At 51.7% G+C, this 15544-nt stretch overlaps 1 protein-coding gene across 2 annotated transcripts in view; it reads right to left on the reverse strand.

Moving 5' to 3' along the window:
* Positions 1-542: 542 nt before the first annotated feature.
* Positions 543-15544, reverse strand: part of nova2 (NOVA alternative splicing regulator 2) — a 43118-nt gene continuing 28116 nt past the window's right edge. For both annotated transcript variants that reach the window (XM_062473924.1, XM_062473923.1), the window contains 2 exons: positions 13872-14038; positions 543-3441 (listed from right to left, as the gene is read on the reverse strand). In XM_062473924.1, the coding sequence (XP_062329908.1) occupies positions 2425-3441; positions 13872-14038 (1184 nt within the window). In that variant the 3' untranslated portion in view covers positions 543-2424. The remainder of the gene's footprint in view (positions 3442-13871; positions 14039-15544) is intronic.

Here is a 15544-nt window from a genome sequence, read left to right on the forward strand (position 1 = left end):
TGACAACCTGGACAGATATGCAGACTATTCTTGGGGAGATATGTTCAGTCGGTGGATGTTTCTAATGTACGCGTATACATTTCCCTGCCATTTTACTCCTGTGACTATGTCCTCGCGACACACAAGCCCCGACCTAGGAGCTGAAGACAAGCTCTTGTTTCACAGTGCATTAAGACCAGATTCAGTGTACTCCGATTGCAAAAAGAAAACAAACAGCAAAAAAACAAACAATAAACAAAACCTAAAGAAAAGGGCATCTTTCTCAGCTGCTGGGTGTTTAGGTGGGCGAGAGGGAGGGGATGCAGCGGTATCCCGAGAGCAGAACAGCTCACGTCCCTGACGCCCGCCGTCCCACTCGATCCCGAGGACCATCGACCTGGCTCCCTTCACCTCGCCGCCAGAGGAACGTTTTGATCTGGGCTTTTTGTCAGGGAGGCTGCGTCTAGCGCTTTTTGACCACCACGGGCATGCGCTCGCCGCCGGAGGGACAGGCCGACCGCAACGCCCTCCTCGGCAGTGGATCCTAAACTATCAACTTTCCCTTGTTTTGTTCGTTTCAGTGTCGAGCCCTGTCCTCAGTAGTCTGTTAGTGTGTCCTTGCAGGTTTGGGGCTCTGGACTGTAAGTGTTCCGCCTCTGTGGATAAGGCCGAGCCTGTTTAGGCGGTGTGTGTGTGAGAGTGTGTGTGTGTGTTTGTGTGTGTGGGCCCAGGCTGAAGTGCAGAGTTCTCGTGGCTGAGCTTAGTTTACCAGACTGGACCAGACCAGACTAGACCAGTCACAGTGCTGGTCTACCACTTACAAGACATACATCGTTTTGAGTGAAATATTTACCACCAGAAAACTGAAGGGACGGAAGATTCAAACTAGAGTTTTGTTGTGACTATGGAGAGCAATGTTATGCCCATAGAGAAAGCTGCACTTGTGCCTTTAGTGTTGTTGTTTTTGAAACTAACAAGATATGTTAGGCTGACATCTGCTATCTTGATATAGTATATTCCCTCTTAGCATCAAAGTGGTGTCATTGTGTTTCCTATGTGTGTGTGTGGGTTTCTATCCTGCGCCACACTGGCTGGGTACACACACTGCTCCTCCCCGGCTCCCAAATGGGTCTGTTATCTTCCTATCTTATTACAGGACTTAAATAAGACATATATTACACTATGTGACATACCATTCATATTCAATCCACTTATTAAATAAAAAAAGAAATATTCAAATCAAAACATATAGTCTTTACATTCATGTCAACCTGAATTCACAGATTAAAAAAACAACTGAATATATCGATCTTTATGGGTGAAATCATATTAATAAATAATGACGATGGAGATGATATCTAATCATAAGAATAACATTAATATAATCATTGTATCGGACTGCAAGCGTTTGTTGAAAGAAAGCCTCAGGGTCTGTGTACTGTGTGAATGTGTGTGTAATTTGTCGCTCGGCGATCTATGACCGGCCCGACCAGGAGCTTTGAGATCATGCGTGTGAGCGGGCGCCTGCATGGGGCCTCGAGCGTCTCTACATACGTGTACACACGTGTACGTGTCACCTCTGTGTACACGGGGGTGGCAGGGGCGTTGCATGCACCTGGGTGAAACACAGCCCCAGGTAGCTACGCCTTGCCGGTCAAACTATAGAAAAAACACTGGAGGGGGCGAACCTGGGACTGCCTACCCCCCCCCCCCCCCACCACCACCTCCCACTTGGCCCAAGGGCGGGGCTGAGTGAGGGTGGGGGGAGGGGCGAAGGGAGGGGGGTTGTCATGGACTACAGGGATGTTCTTCAGATCTCTAACCAAGCTGATGCTTGCAGTCTTATGGGAACCTTCTAGGGGAGATAGTGTTGGAACACAGTGAGCGCAGGGAGGGCCAGGGCAAATTGAGAACTGAAAGCAGAGAAAAAAGAAAAAGGGAAAATACCCTATCTTGTGAGCTACACGGGGGTGGAGGTGGGGGAGGGGCTGATTCCATGGGGTGGACCCCCAGTACCCCCACCGCCCCACCCCCTCTAACCCACAATGCAGCACGGCAGCATGCCAGTCTAACTTGGCATTCACCACTGTCCGGAGAATACACAGAACGACAAAAAAAAATATTAATTTACTAAAACAATAAAACAAAACAATAAAAAATCCCGAAAGATCAAGACTTAAGTAATAAAACCCTTATTTACATTTTACACGTTTTTTTTTTTCTTGGTTTTTCGGCTCGCCACTTTCTCCTCTCTCCCAGCAGATTTTTGCGTCGCATCATTTTTTGAATACTGAAAACACGAGGAAAACACGCGATTCCCTCTCCGACATTCTGGCTCTCCTCCTCTCTCTTCCGTCACTCACTCTCTCACATTCCATTCCTCATCCAGCCCCCACTCTTTTTTTTCCCTCCACTCTTTTATTTTCTGTTTCTCCGATCCCTCTTTTATCCCACCTTCTGTGGGTTGGTGGCGCGTACCCCCTGCTCGTACGTGATTCGCTGGCTGATCAGGTACTGCGCGGCCTGCGTGGCGGCCTGGGAGCCCGTGATGGTGACTTTACGGTTCCGGGTTCCCGGGATGAACTCGCCCTTCTTGGAGATCTGGATCCTGGCGCCAGTCAGCTCCTGGTACTCCACTAGCGTCTTCCCTCCCTTCCCTAAGATGGCTCCCACCAGATTCTCAGGCACGGCGATCTCCACCACTTCCTTAGCGCCTTCCGCCAGCTTCTCTGTCGCTAGCAGCGAGGACGCCACCAGCGGTGACGCTGCGCTCAAGTAGCCATTGGTCGCCCCAGCGGCCGCAAGCGAGCCCAGCGAAAAGCCCCCGAGGCCGGCCGGGTGGCCCGCGCTGGTGGAGGCGTCGCTAGCGTAAGATGCTAACAGGTTAGCGGCGGCTGCTGCTGCTGGGTTGGCGTTAGCCGCCACGGCAGCTAGCACCCCGCTAGCAGCAGCAGGGTTGAGACCCAGGCCCAGGGAGTTGGTGTTGTAGCCGTAGCTGGCCAGCGTGTTGAGAGCCGAGGTGATGGTCAGCAGGTCATTGCCTGAGAAGCTGGACATGGTGGTGGGGAAGGCACCCACGCCCGCGAGGCTGGCCTGGCCCAGGAGGCTGGAGGCCGTGGCGGCAGCGGCTGCAGCTGCGGAGGGCATCACCTCAGCAGAGTTGGCGTAGGGGGAGCCGGTGGGGTTGGAGTTGGCCACGGGGCCCGAGATGTTGGAGTAGGAAATGTTGAGGCAGCTGCTGCTCTGTGGGTCCTCCTGGATCTTCTGGACGATGATTTCCACCGCCTTGCGGTTCTGCTCGGGTTCCCCGCTGATGGTGACCACGCGCTCCTGCAGGTTGATGCCCTCGGGCTTCTGGGACAGCTGCACCCAGGCGCCGCTCTGCTCCATCACCGCCTTCACCGTGGCCCCGCCCTTACCGATGATCAGGCCTGCCGTGCTGTTGGGCACGATCAGCTTGGCCTGGGGGCAGGGAGGGGGGAGGAGGAGGGGAGGGGGAGCGAGGAGAGAGGGGGAGAGAGCGAGAGAGAAAGAGGAGGGAGATTATAGACAGGAAGGTGAGCAGAGGGAGAGAAAGAGAGACAATGAATAGGAGAGAAAGAGAATGGGAGAGAGGGGGGATGAGTGAATGGGAGAGAGGGGGGATGAGTGAAGGGGAGAGAGGGGAGAAAGAGACATGGAGAGAGAGGAAACAGATTTATGGTTATTGCACTGTTGTCCATTTACTCCATTCTGCAGAACTGTGTGATCAATTAATGAAGTAGTTAAATCTGCAGCAAATGGACAGAGTAGGTTAACAGTGACTAATTGACTGCTATTTTGAGGGACAGAGAGCAGGGTGACTCAGGAGAGGAGACACACACTCCAGAAACGGACAGAACAAGTGATGGAGGAATGGAGATGACCAGCAGAGAGAGACGTGCTTGAGTAGAACCAGCGTGTCACATTCCAGAGAGAGAGGGGATCTCAAGCTTGAAAGGAGGGCGAGAGACAGCAGAGGAGATGTAAAGAAGGAAAGAAAGAAAGAAAAAAATAAGCCGGCTTCTCATAGACCAAGACCTGACAAAGATTGATACAGAGAGCAAAATGTAGAACGGACGGTTTCCAACATTAAAAACGCATTAACAAGGAGTTAGAGAAGGATAGAAGAGAGAGATGGGTGGGGGGGGTAGGAGAGAGAGAGTTTTTCTCCTCTGTTTCCTGGCTGTGAATCACTGCTTCTAAAGAGGGTTCTCGTGAAAAGGCCTGACTCCCAGGGGTCAGCGTTGCCACGGCAACCCTGCTCCAGCGTTCAAGGGGTAGTGAAAGGGAGCCGCAGCGACCCGTAGCAACCGACGCAGACACACACACCCCCACATCCACACACGCACAAACACTCACACATTCATTCACACAAACACACACGGCCATAAACAGCCTTACACACTTTGCATATACCTTCCGGTGGGTTTTTATATTATAATTTACATTGTGCATTTATAGTACACTTAACACACACAGACGCACACACACCAAACCACACTTCTGACACATTCCATGTGCTCTCCAAGAACCCTGGCACAACAGAGACTGTGACCCCAAGTGTCTCCGTCTGAGGTCAGGGCTAGCCTTAAGCCTTATCCCCTCTCTGCAGAACCACCTCACTAAACCGCCATTACAGGGTTGTCTGTGTGTTCAAACAAGACGTCATGACGACAGACGCCGTGGCAAGAGGAAGGTTTGCCCATTCAAGAGGATGAGGGGAGAGGAGTGTTAGCTGAGGGGACAGAGAGAAGGAAGGGAGGACAGAGTGAGAGAGAGAGAGACATAGAGACACACAGAGAGAAAGAAATAGACATACAGAGACACAGAGAGAGAGAGATAATGTAAGGGGTTGTTAGCATGGCTTACATGTTTCTTTATCATGCTAAGCCTCATCCACTCCCTCATCCACTCCCCCCCCCTCTCTCTCTCTCTCTCTCTCTCTCTCTCTCTCTCTCTCTCTCCTTGTTTACTGCAGTACAAAAAAAAACATCCCAATGTCTCCGTCAAGCTGTGTGTATGAGTGTTTGAGAGTGCGTATGTATGCTTGTGTATATATGTGTGTGTGTGTGTGTATGCTCTCTGCAGGCTCGTTTACCCAAGCCATCACGGTGGCGTTAAATTTACATAGAAATTGAAAAATTAGCTGAACTAAGGAGATAAGGCCCTGACTTCAAACCCTCCTGAACAGCTGTGATTCAGCGGGGAGGGTTAGTGAACCGCCCAGCGTCCCCGTGTGTGTCAGGACAGGAGACGTGTGGGTGGGGAACAGAGAGGTCAGCCCACAGGTCATAGACGTGAGGAGCTGGAGCGGGGGGGGGGGGGTGGGGGGGGGGCAGCTCAGCCCTGAGTCTCTAGCTGCTCAAACCTTTTGTGAACGGAGAGGCAGGGAGTGAGTGAGGCAGGGAGGTCGAAAGGTGGGGAGGCAGGGAAGGGGTGAGGCACGGAGGTAGGGAGGGCAGGAGACATGGAGGTAGAGAGGCAGGGAGGTAGAGGCAGGGAGGTAGAGAGGCAGGAAGGTAGGGAGGCAAGGAGATAGGGAGGTAGAGGCAGGATATTAAGCCGTGTTTTAGTCAAGCCCCCACTTTGCGCTGGATGAAAGAAGACAGGGGGAGGGAGGAGGAGGCATAGAAGATGCTCCCAAGAATCCTTTTAATCTTCTGCCTCGCAAAAGACACACACGCACGCGCACGCTGCGCCGGGTGTGTGTGAGATAGGACAGCCGTGTGCGAGGTGTGGGACACCATCAGCCCTAGCGATGGAGGCGGCGCTGCTCTGACATGGAGCTGCTGCATGTTTAATGAGGCTCCCTCACGCCGCTCACACTGTCTGTCCCCTTGTTCTCCCTGCTCTGGGTGGGAGGCCACCCCCACCCCCGCACACACTGTCCCCCCCCCCCCCCCCCCCCCTGCCCCCTCACCCCCCCTTCTCCTTCTTCCCACCATCCTCCCTCTCTTTCGGTTTTCCGTTGTCGCTCTCTCGTCACAAGCGCCCATTTTAATTTGAAATAATCGTCTCGTCGTCCCTCCGAGTTTGAGCTGATGCCCGCAGTTCTATTTTGAAGGCTGTGTGTGTGTGTGTGTGTTTGTGTGAGAGAGAACAGCAGAGTGTGCGTGCGCTGGAGAGCGGGCTGCTGATTGTGGAGTGTGTTTGTGTGTGAGAGACTGTGAGTGTGTGTGTGTGTGTGTGTGTGAGAGAGAGACTATGTGAGTGTGTGTGTGGCAATGCGTGTGTGTGTGATAGTGTGTGTGCGTAGCGGAGTTAAGAATAGAGCTTTGTGGACAGATAAATGGGCTGAGCTGAGATAGTGCTGCTGAACGGGGCTAATACTGAGACTGGAGCTCTCGGCTCACCCTGCAGTCAGGGAGGAGGGGAGGGGGAGGAGAGAGGGAGGAGGAGGACAGAGGGAGGAGGAGAAGAGAGGGAGGACAGAGGGAGGGAGGGAGGAGGAGGAGAAGAGAGGGAGGAGGACGACAGAGGGAGGGAGGAGGAGGAAGAGAGAGGGGAGCGGGAGGGAGGGGAGGGGAGCGGCAGGGAGGGAGGGAGGAGGAGAGAGGGAGGATGAGGGAGGGAGGAGGAGAGAGGGATGAGAGGGAGGAGAGAGAGAGGGAGGAGGAGAGGGATTGAGGACAGAGGGAGGAGGAGAGAGCGAAGGGAGAGAAGGAATGGGGGGAAGGGAAGATGGGGTGTTAAAAGAGAGTTGTTGGAACAAGCTTTCTCAGATAACAACACACACACGTACATACTGTGCACACACATACACACACCACTAGCTAATAAGGCTGACATTATCAAAGAGAATGACTGGCCTGGTGTTGCTTTGAAGCAAACAGATACATAGACATGTTTACCCCCTACTGTGGCTGTTCTTTCGCCTTGAGAATGTACTGGAAGCTCTCATCCCCCTCTTTCTACCACTCTCTCGTCAGCCCCTCTCTCTTCAGCCCCTATCTCTCTCTCTCCATCTCTCTCCATCTCTCTCTCTCTCCCTCTCTCTCTCTCTCTCTCTCTCTCTCTCTTTCTCATCTACTGTATCTCTACGTCTCTCCCCCTTCCCCTCTCTCCCACATCTATCTATCCCTCTCCATCATAGATCCCTTCTTCTCTCTCTCTCTCTCTCTCTCTCTCTCTCTCTCTCTCTCTCTCTCTCTCTCTCTCTCTCTCTCTCTCCCTCTCTTTCTCTCTCTATCCCCTCCCTCACACTTCCCCCCCCTCCCTCCTTCCTCCATTCTCCCAGCTTACCCTGAGATAACAAGGGGCTTGACACAGGACGCCTCAATGTCACCCTTGCGACTGGTCTCATCAACAGAGTGTTCACTGAGGGAGGGGGGCTGGACAGGAGGGTATCTCCATAGCCGCCCCCACCCCCTTCCCAGAGCAACTGTCCTCACCTGCCGCCCCCGTTTCCCCACAGACCCTGGTCAGTGTCCTGTCCACAGTGGGTGGGTGTCACAGGGAAAATTGGGGTGGGGGGGAAGGGGGTCTGGAATCAGAGGGGGGCGCGGACTTTGTGGCAGCGTTTGAACTTTGAAGTCTTAAGCACCAGACTTTAGGTTAAGCTTCTGTCTCCTGATCCTGGGCTTAGGTGCTCCTCTCTGCCCCCCTCTCATGCCCCCCTCTCTGCCCTGACACGGGCACAAAAAGCCCCCCGATATAAATAACCCAGATCGCCGGCGCTAGAAGCATCACAGCCGAGCCATGCTGAGCCAGGGCCGGGCCGTGGGATGATGCGCGTGTGTGTGTGAATGTTGGTGTGTGTGTGGAGAGGTTCTATATCTGTGTGTGCGTTGGTTTCTGTGTGTGTGTGTGTGTGTGTGCGTTGGTTTCTGTGTGTGTGTGTTGGTGTGAAATGTTGTCCTGAAGTGACACTGTGTTTTATGAGGGATGAGGTGTGGTGACTGGATGAGGATTATCTCTCTCATCCCAACCAACTATGTCCTGGGTCATTTATTCTCATCTCCTCTCTCTGACACACTCCCACTGATACACTCACTCACAAACCCACACACACTCACCTATACACACCAACAAACACTCAGAACACACACACTCACACATACCCTCACACACACACACACACACCAATGAACACTCAGAACACACACCGATGTGGTGTGTGTGTGTGTTGACCTGTGGGGATCAGACTGAGGCATGCTGAGCAGGACCTTGAGAGAAGGGCCTGGAGTCTGCATCTGTCCTCCAGGCCTCGGACAGCAGGGGTGTGTGTCTGGGTGTGGTGTGTGTGTGTGTATGTATGTGGGGGGGGGGGGGTATATGTGTGTGTGTGTACTGCTGAGTCGGGCGGATGTGTTCACTCCCAGACTCTAACACACTCTGACAACACAGAGATGGGGGAGACACACACGCAGACACACACACACACACACACCAGCTCTCCACGGTGATGCATGGCCGTACAGTAGCCAGGCTGGTTAGCTAAGTGGTACTTCCTACAGGACTCCAGGGGCCCTGGGGAACCCGATCCACCACTGACCCCTCCTGGACATGGAGCCCTGGACGGGCCCTTTCAGAGCACACCTTCACAAGCCCCCCACACACGACACATTTTACACACACACACACACACACGCACACGCACACACCGTCCCACACGGACGAGCTACACACGCGCGTACACACTTTTCCCCGACATGACCTCTACACACTCTCTCTCTCTCTTCCTCTCGCCCTCCCTTCCTCTCTTCTCTAATAGACACACAGCCTAATTTGTCCTTCCTTTCCTGAGAGATTGAACCCAGCATTAAAGGATGCCCATCCTTGTCTGACAACATTTGTCTTGTCCCCCCTCTCTCTCTCTCTCTCTCTCTCTCTCTCTCTCTCTCTCTCTCTCTCTCTCTCTCTCTCTCTCTCTCTCTCTCTCTCTCTCTCTCTCCCTCTCTCTCTCTCTCTCTCTCTCTCTCTCTCTCTCTCTCTCTCTCTCTCTCTCCCTCCCTCCCTCCCTCCGTCTCCTCTACAGGGGGATCGATACTTGGCGGAGAGACTGACCTTTCTGTGCTCCAGAAGATGGAGATGAAGGTTAGAAGTAGCATAGAACCTTCTCCTGACCAGCCGACCAGCAGGCCTCCTGACATGCTGCCACTAGTAGTGTGTGTGCGTGTGTGAGTGTGTGCATTTGTCCTGTGGAGACTGTGTGTGTTTCTGTGAGGAAGCAATTGTGTAACTGTGACTGTGTGTGTCTGTGTGCATGCGTGTGTGTGCCTGTGTGGGTGTGCCAGGCTGGTGCAGGTGGGGGCTACAGTGCTGAGTGGGTTTTTTTTCAGGCGTAATAGCAATTTTCTTGATGTCGGTTTTCATTAAGCAGACGAGCAGGGTGCTCAGCTCTCTTTCTCTCCCTCCCTCTCCCCCCTTTCTCTCCCTCTCTTCCTCCCCCTCCCCCTTTTCTCCTTTCACCTCTTTCTCTGTCTCCCCCCTTTCCCCATTCTCTGTCTCCCTCCCCAGTCTCTTTCTATCTTCCTCGCTCTTTCTTTCTTTCTCTCCATCTCTCTCTCTCTCACTCCTGTGTCTCGCCCTCCTCTGCTAGTATGGATTGGTAGGTGCTGGGGCTCCTCCAATCAGAATTATGATTAGATTCAGAAAACTGGTAATCAGATAAACTGGGCAGGCTGGTGTTGCGGAGGGTATGTGTGCGTGTGTATGGGTGTGTGTGTATGCGTGTGTGTGTGTGTGTGTATGCGCGTGTGTGTGGGAAGAAGCCAGCAGAGGCACTTAAGACAATCACTTATGTCATTAGAATAGAGAGAAGCCCAGTACATCACAGAGAGAGGGATAGAGAGGGAGTTGGAGAGAGAGACAAAGATGGAGAGACAGAGAGAGAGGTGGGGGAGAGAGAGAGAGTTCACTAAGGGTCAGTTTATCCTTAATCACAGTTTTAAACACAGATAGCAGGGGAAGTCTACAGTCACTGCTGGATATCATCTTGGTTGAGGTTCTACATACAGACACTGAAGACACATATGTCTCCAGACATATTTACAGAATGTACATCAACATAATGGTTTTATAATGCCTAACTCTCCCCAATAAGGCAAAACTATAAATAACTGTATCACAACCCTTTAGCTTCATACACACTCAAAATACACACACACACACACACACACACACACACACACACACACACAGTACTGTTCTGCATCCTGCAGGGTGTGAGTTCTGTTTTGTTTGGGGATTGAATTGTTTACCGTATGTGGGTTTACTCAACCATGAAGAAGTCATTGTGCCTCAACGTAAACAAGCCCCACAACAACAGCAACAACAACAAGCTTCTCCTTCAAGCAGTGTGTTGAGTCACCCAAACCCAGCCAGACTGTATGAACCCCAAAGTGTCCTCAAACTAGCCTGTGTATGTATTTGTGTATGTGTGTGTGTATGTGTGTGTGTGTATGTGTGTGTATGTGTGTGTGTATGTGTGTGTGGAGGCTAGTGTGCACTTCTCTATTACAAGATTATTAATTATTTATTAATCTAGAGCAAAAAAATTGGGAAGAACGCAGAGACTGTCTCTCTCCCTTCCACAGGCAGTGGAACAGTGATATCCTGGAGGGAGTCCTGATATCCTTTACAATTATGGTCTACTTCCTGTGTGCGAAGGGGAATAACAGGAAGCAGGAAACAGGTGTCCTTGGCTAAGGTGAAAGGCCACAGGAAACAGCAGCTCGCCACAGGAAGTCACTGGAGGGAGGGTCCTCCAAAGAGTGTGACCAAAGGTTTTGCGCGCGTGTGTGTGAGAGACAGGGTGTGTGTGTAAGAACTAAGGAGAGAGGGTGTGTTTATGTGTGAGAGAGGGGGTGTGTGTGTGTTGTTTTTGTGCGTGAGCGTCGAGACACACACACAGTGTCGTTGTTACCCCAGACGTCAGGCTTGTTACAGCCGGCTGTCCTGCACTCTGAAATGCCAGGTCAGCCCTAATATAGCCATGCAGCAATGTAGCATTTCACCCGCTAATGACTCATTCATCATCTCCTGGACAGGTCATTACTTAACCCTCTCATTTCAAGTACCCAAACAGACGCTGGAGATGAAGCTGACGGATCAGTGACGACTCAAGACTCGTCGGAGTCATGTTTGGAGGTTTAGAGGGGTGTGTGTGTGTGTTAAATCCTGTCTCGGCGAGGCAGAGTGAGCGGCTAGCTAGCTTTGCTAACGGCCGTTCGTGTGTTGTCTCCATTTGGCTGGGAGGGGGATTAGCGTCCAAAGCTAAGCTAGCAGCTGTTGGCTAACATGACTTCTCTTCTTATCATCCATCCATCTCTCTCTCCCCCTCTCCTTATCTTCCTATCTCTCTCTCTCTCTCTCTCTCTCTCTCTCTCCCTCTCTCCCCAAGGCGCCCAGTAACGAGCCACATGCCATGACAGCCGCACTGTTGACAACAACCACAGAAGAAGAAAGAGAATACGCCACAGAAATAGCAGCCAGAGAGCAGTGAGGGGCCGACGAGAGATCTAGGAGGTCCATTCACCGGAAGAAAAACACACTCACACACACACAATTCTTTGTTTGGGTTACGAGGCGTTGTCTGGGGAATGCCCACTACGCTGTTAAAACTCTGATTGGACCACTTTGGAGGTGCTCACTACTTTTCGGCCACTGAAAATTTACTGAGCGTGTGGTTATGTGTGTGTGTGTGTGTGTGTGTGTGTGTGTAGTGTGTGTGTGAACCCCAGACTAACTTAGACAGTATTTATAGTAAAAGAGAGACCGGGGAGTTCTCTGTCCTTTCAACACATGCCATGTGTCCTCTCTCTAATCACTCCACATCAAAATACTTAACTGCAAAGCGAGGTGTGTGTGCACATATGTGTTGTCTCTGTGTGTGTTTCCAAGCTGTGTTAGTGTCCAGGCTGTGCATGAATGGAACCCTCCGTATCGCAGGGTTGCAGCGTTTCTATGCTGAATGCTTGTAGTGCAGCTCCACAACAAGGTTGTGTGTGACTGGACTGACAACTTCTATAATTACAGTCATTTATAACCAGGCTTCAGCCTGCCACACACACACACACACACACACACACACACACACACACACACACACACACACACACACACACACACACACACACCAGCAGCAGTTTTGGCTGAGTTCAGGATATGTCCTGTTTCTCCAGACTAAGCACAAAAGAAACAATACCATGAAGGATTATTAGAGGGATAACCACACACACACACACGTAGACCAAGAAAGAAACAGCGTTGGTGTGAATTATGAATAGACAGCATATGTTCTGTGTCAGCCAGAAGGGGGTAAGTGAATTAGCGAGGGTGTGTGTGTGTGTGTGTGTGTGTGTGTGTGTGTAGTTGAGAGGGGAGCCTGGTGCGCAGATGAGAACAATGTGGACTGATCAATAAGCTGCAATCATGAAGTGGCCCGGGTGATAATCACTTAAACTGATTGGGTCAGGAATCAATGAGTGGCTGGTGGCTGGGGGGGGCGGGGCACAGACTGGTCATCTCCCTGAAACGCCGGCACACAGACTGGATGGAGCTGGTCAACTCAGAATAGGTCAACCCTGGGTCCACGGTTAACCACAGGGCTAAGTTTAGACTGCGCTGTCACAACACTGACCCATCTCTTCTGGGTGTCTCTCTCTCTCTCTCTCTCTCTCTCTCTTTCTCTCTCCATCACCCACTCTCTCTCCTCTCTCCATAACTCTCTCTCTACATCCTTCTCTCTCTGAAACAGAAACAGGGGGAGGGAGAATGACAGAGAGACAGGGAGCAAACAAATAGAGACAAATAGATTCTAGATAGAAAGGGACAGAACATACTACAGTTGGAGAGAGAGCTAACTACTGGAAAAGAGAAAAAGAGAAAGAGTGTAGATGTATAGTGTCTGGAGTACAGATGGTAAGAGAATGAGGGAGGTGATGGAGAAAGAGAGAGACAAGGGGAGAGAGAGAGAGAGACAGGGTGATAGAGAAAGAGAGAGAAGGATGAAGTGATGGAGAGAGAGGGTGATGGAAAGACAGAGGGAGGGATGGAGAGAGTGAGTCATGTGTAGAGGGCCGGCAGCCGTGGTAACATGGGTCTGGTCAGGGTTGGAGGGTTTGGATATCACCCTGCCATCTCTCTCTCTCAGCTAATCTGCCTCTGTTTTCATTGGACGACATGGTTTACAGGCCTTCCTTCCTGGTCTCTCTGCTGTGTGTGTGTGAGTGTGTGTGTGTGTGTGAGCGTGAGCATGTGTATGTGTGAGCTGTGTGATAGGATGAGGTAGCAGTTCATGGCACATGTCACATGTCATGGTTTGTGTTGGGTGTGTGTGTGTGGGGGGGGGGGGGGGTGTCACACACACACACACAGTCCCCCCTCTCCGTAGGGTTCCTCTGTGCCAGCAGAGTGTGGCCGGCCCCTAGCTTGGCTCACACAGAAGAATCACAACTTGTGGAGAGAGAAACAGAGACAGGATCTGTTATTGTGGTCCTTTCTTCGAAAGACAAACACGCATCCCCCACCCCCTCTCCACACACACTCTCCCTTCCGCCCAATAGCAGAGTGAGCTGCCAACACTCAGACAATGAGGGGGGCGGGGTCAAGAGGGGAGGGGGGGGGGGGGGGTGGGCCTGCCCTCACTGCCTGGCTTTATGGCAGGCCCAGGCTGCACTACCTTGGTTCATGTACTGGTACATCCACTCCTACGTTAGTGGAGATTAGGCAGGGATGGATGCGTTACGTTAGTGTGTGAGTGTGTGTGCGCGTGTATCCAATGTGTGTGGTTCTGTCCGAGAGTGTGTGTGTGAACGTTAATCTCAGTGTGTGTGTGTGTGAGTGTTTATCTCAGTCTGTGTGTGTTTCTGTCAGATAGTTTGTTTGTGAACGGTAATCTGAGCGTGTGTGTGTGTGTGTGAGCGTACCTGTTTGATGCGGTCCGGGTTGACGGTGGTCTGGGGCTGCAGGATGCTGACGGTCTCTGTCTTCTGGCTGCTCTGGGGCATCTCCCTCACCTTCTCAGCGATGAAGTTATGCACGCCGTTCAGCGCCTCTACCGTGCCCTGGATCAGACAAACGCGCTCCGTCGTACCTGCGAGACACACACACACGTGAACACAGGGAGGGGAGCTTGGTGGTTAGATCACAGGGCTACACATCAGGAGGTCGCCGGTTCAAGTTCCCCCTGTGCTGTACGTCGCTTTGGGTTTAAAGGGTTGGTTAAATCAATGAATACGTTAACATGTTATCTCAATGTGTCACACTCGTACACACTACACATGTACACGAGCTGACAGGATTGCTGGACTACATGATTCCCACATGAAATGTTCCATAAACGGATACGGCGTAGCCTATTACTATCATGTGAAATCTCTAGCTGATACTCTTTATTTAACTGTAACCTAACAAAAATGTTGCGTAACAGTTACGCTGTTGCGTTGTGTTCATATTTTTGCTCGACTGAACAGACTACCCTGTACACACACACACACTGGGACATAAAACCTAGAGAAACGGAACAAGGTAGTATTTATAGTAAGTTAACTGCTGTGTGCCTTGTGTCAGTGTTAGCAGCTTATCGTGTGAGAATCGGTTCTCTAGGGAGCGCAGTATTCATTTCATTCCTTCATCCTGGTGCACATGCTGGTGCCAGCCTAGATTTGGGTGCATCAAAGACAGCAGAATCAATATTAGTCTTTCTTTCAAGTTGTCTCCCTCTCTTTTTTTTCCCTGCGTTCCCCTTGGTGGCCCTCCTCCAGGAGACAGGCCCACTTTAGGAAGCCTGGCTCCTGAAACACACTCCCGTCAATCTACACTGAGTGTGTGTTGCTCAGTCTAAACTGCCCTCTCAGCCTCTGCACCCACACAATCGCTATCTTGTTGATGTTGTTTTTTTCCCCCCCTGACAAACATAAAGATAAAACATTCGGATGTTTGTTGTGATTCAAACGATTGGACTGACTGGGCAGGTTTTTGTGACAGACTACCTATCTGGTTCTCCTTTGATCCCTCTCTCTCTCTGCTGCACCAATCAGACGGTCCGATACTGGATATACTGGAGGAGCAGCTTGACTTGACCGATTCTGTTCATAACTTATATGGACAGAATTTCTAGGCGCAGCCAGGGCGTTGAGGGGGTCCGGTTTGGGGACCTCAGGATCGGGTCGCTGCTTTTTGCGGATGATGTGGTCCTGTTGGCTTCATCGGGCCGTGACCTCCAGCTCTCACTGGAGCGGTTTGCAACCGAATGCGAAGCGGCTGGGATGGGAATCAGCACCTCCAAATCTGAGGCCATGGTTATCGACCGGAAAAAGGTGGAGTGCAATCTCCGGGTCGGGGAGGAGATCTTGTCCCAAGCGGAGGAGTTCAAGTATCTCGGGGTCTTGTTCACGAGTGAGGGAAGGATGGAGCGCGAGATCGACAGGCGGATCGGTGCGGCGTCCGCAGTGATGCGGGCTCTGCATCGGTCCGTTGTGGTGAAGAAGGAGCTGAGTCGAAAGGCGAAGCTCTCTATTTACCAGTCGATCTACGTTCCTACCCTCACCTATGGTCACGAACTGTGGGTAGTGACCGAAAGAACGAGATCGCGAATACA

The sequence above is a fragment of the Osmerus eperlanus genome, chromosome 11 (assembly GCF_963692335.1).
Source record: "Osmerus eperlanus chromosome 11, fOsmEpe2.1, whole genome shotgun sequence".
NCBI classification, from domain to species: domain Eukaryota; kingdom Metazoa; phylum Chordata; class Actinopteri; order Osmeriformes; family Osmeridae; genus Osmerus; species Osmerus eperlanus.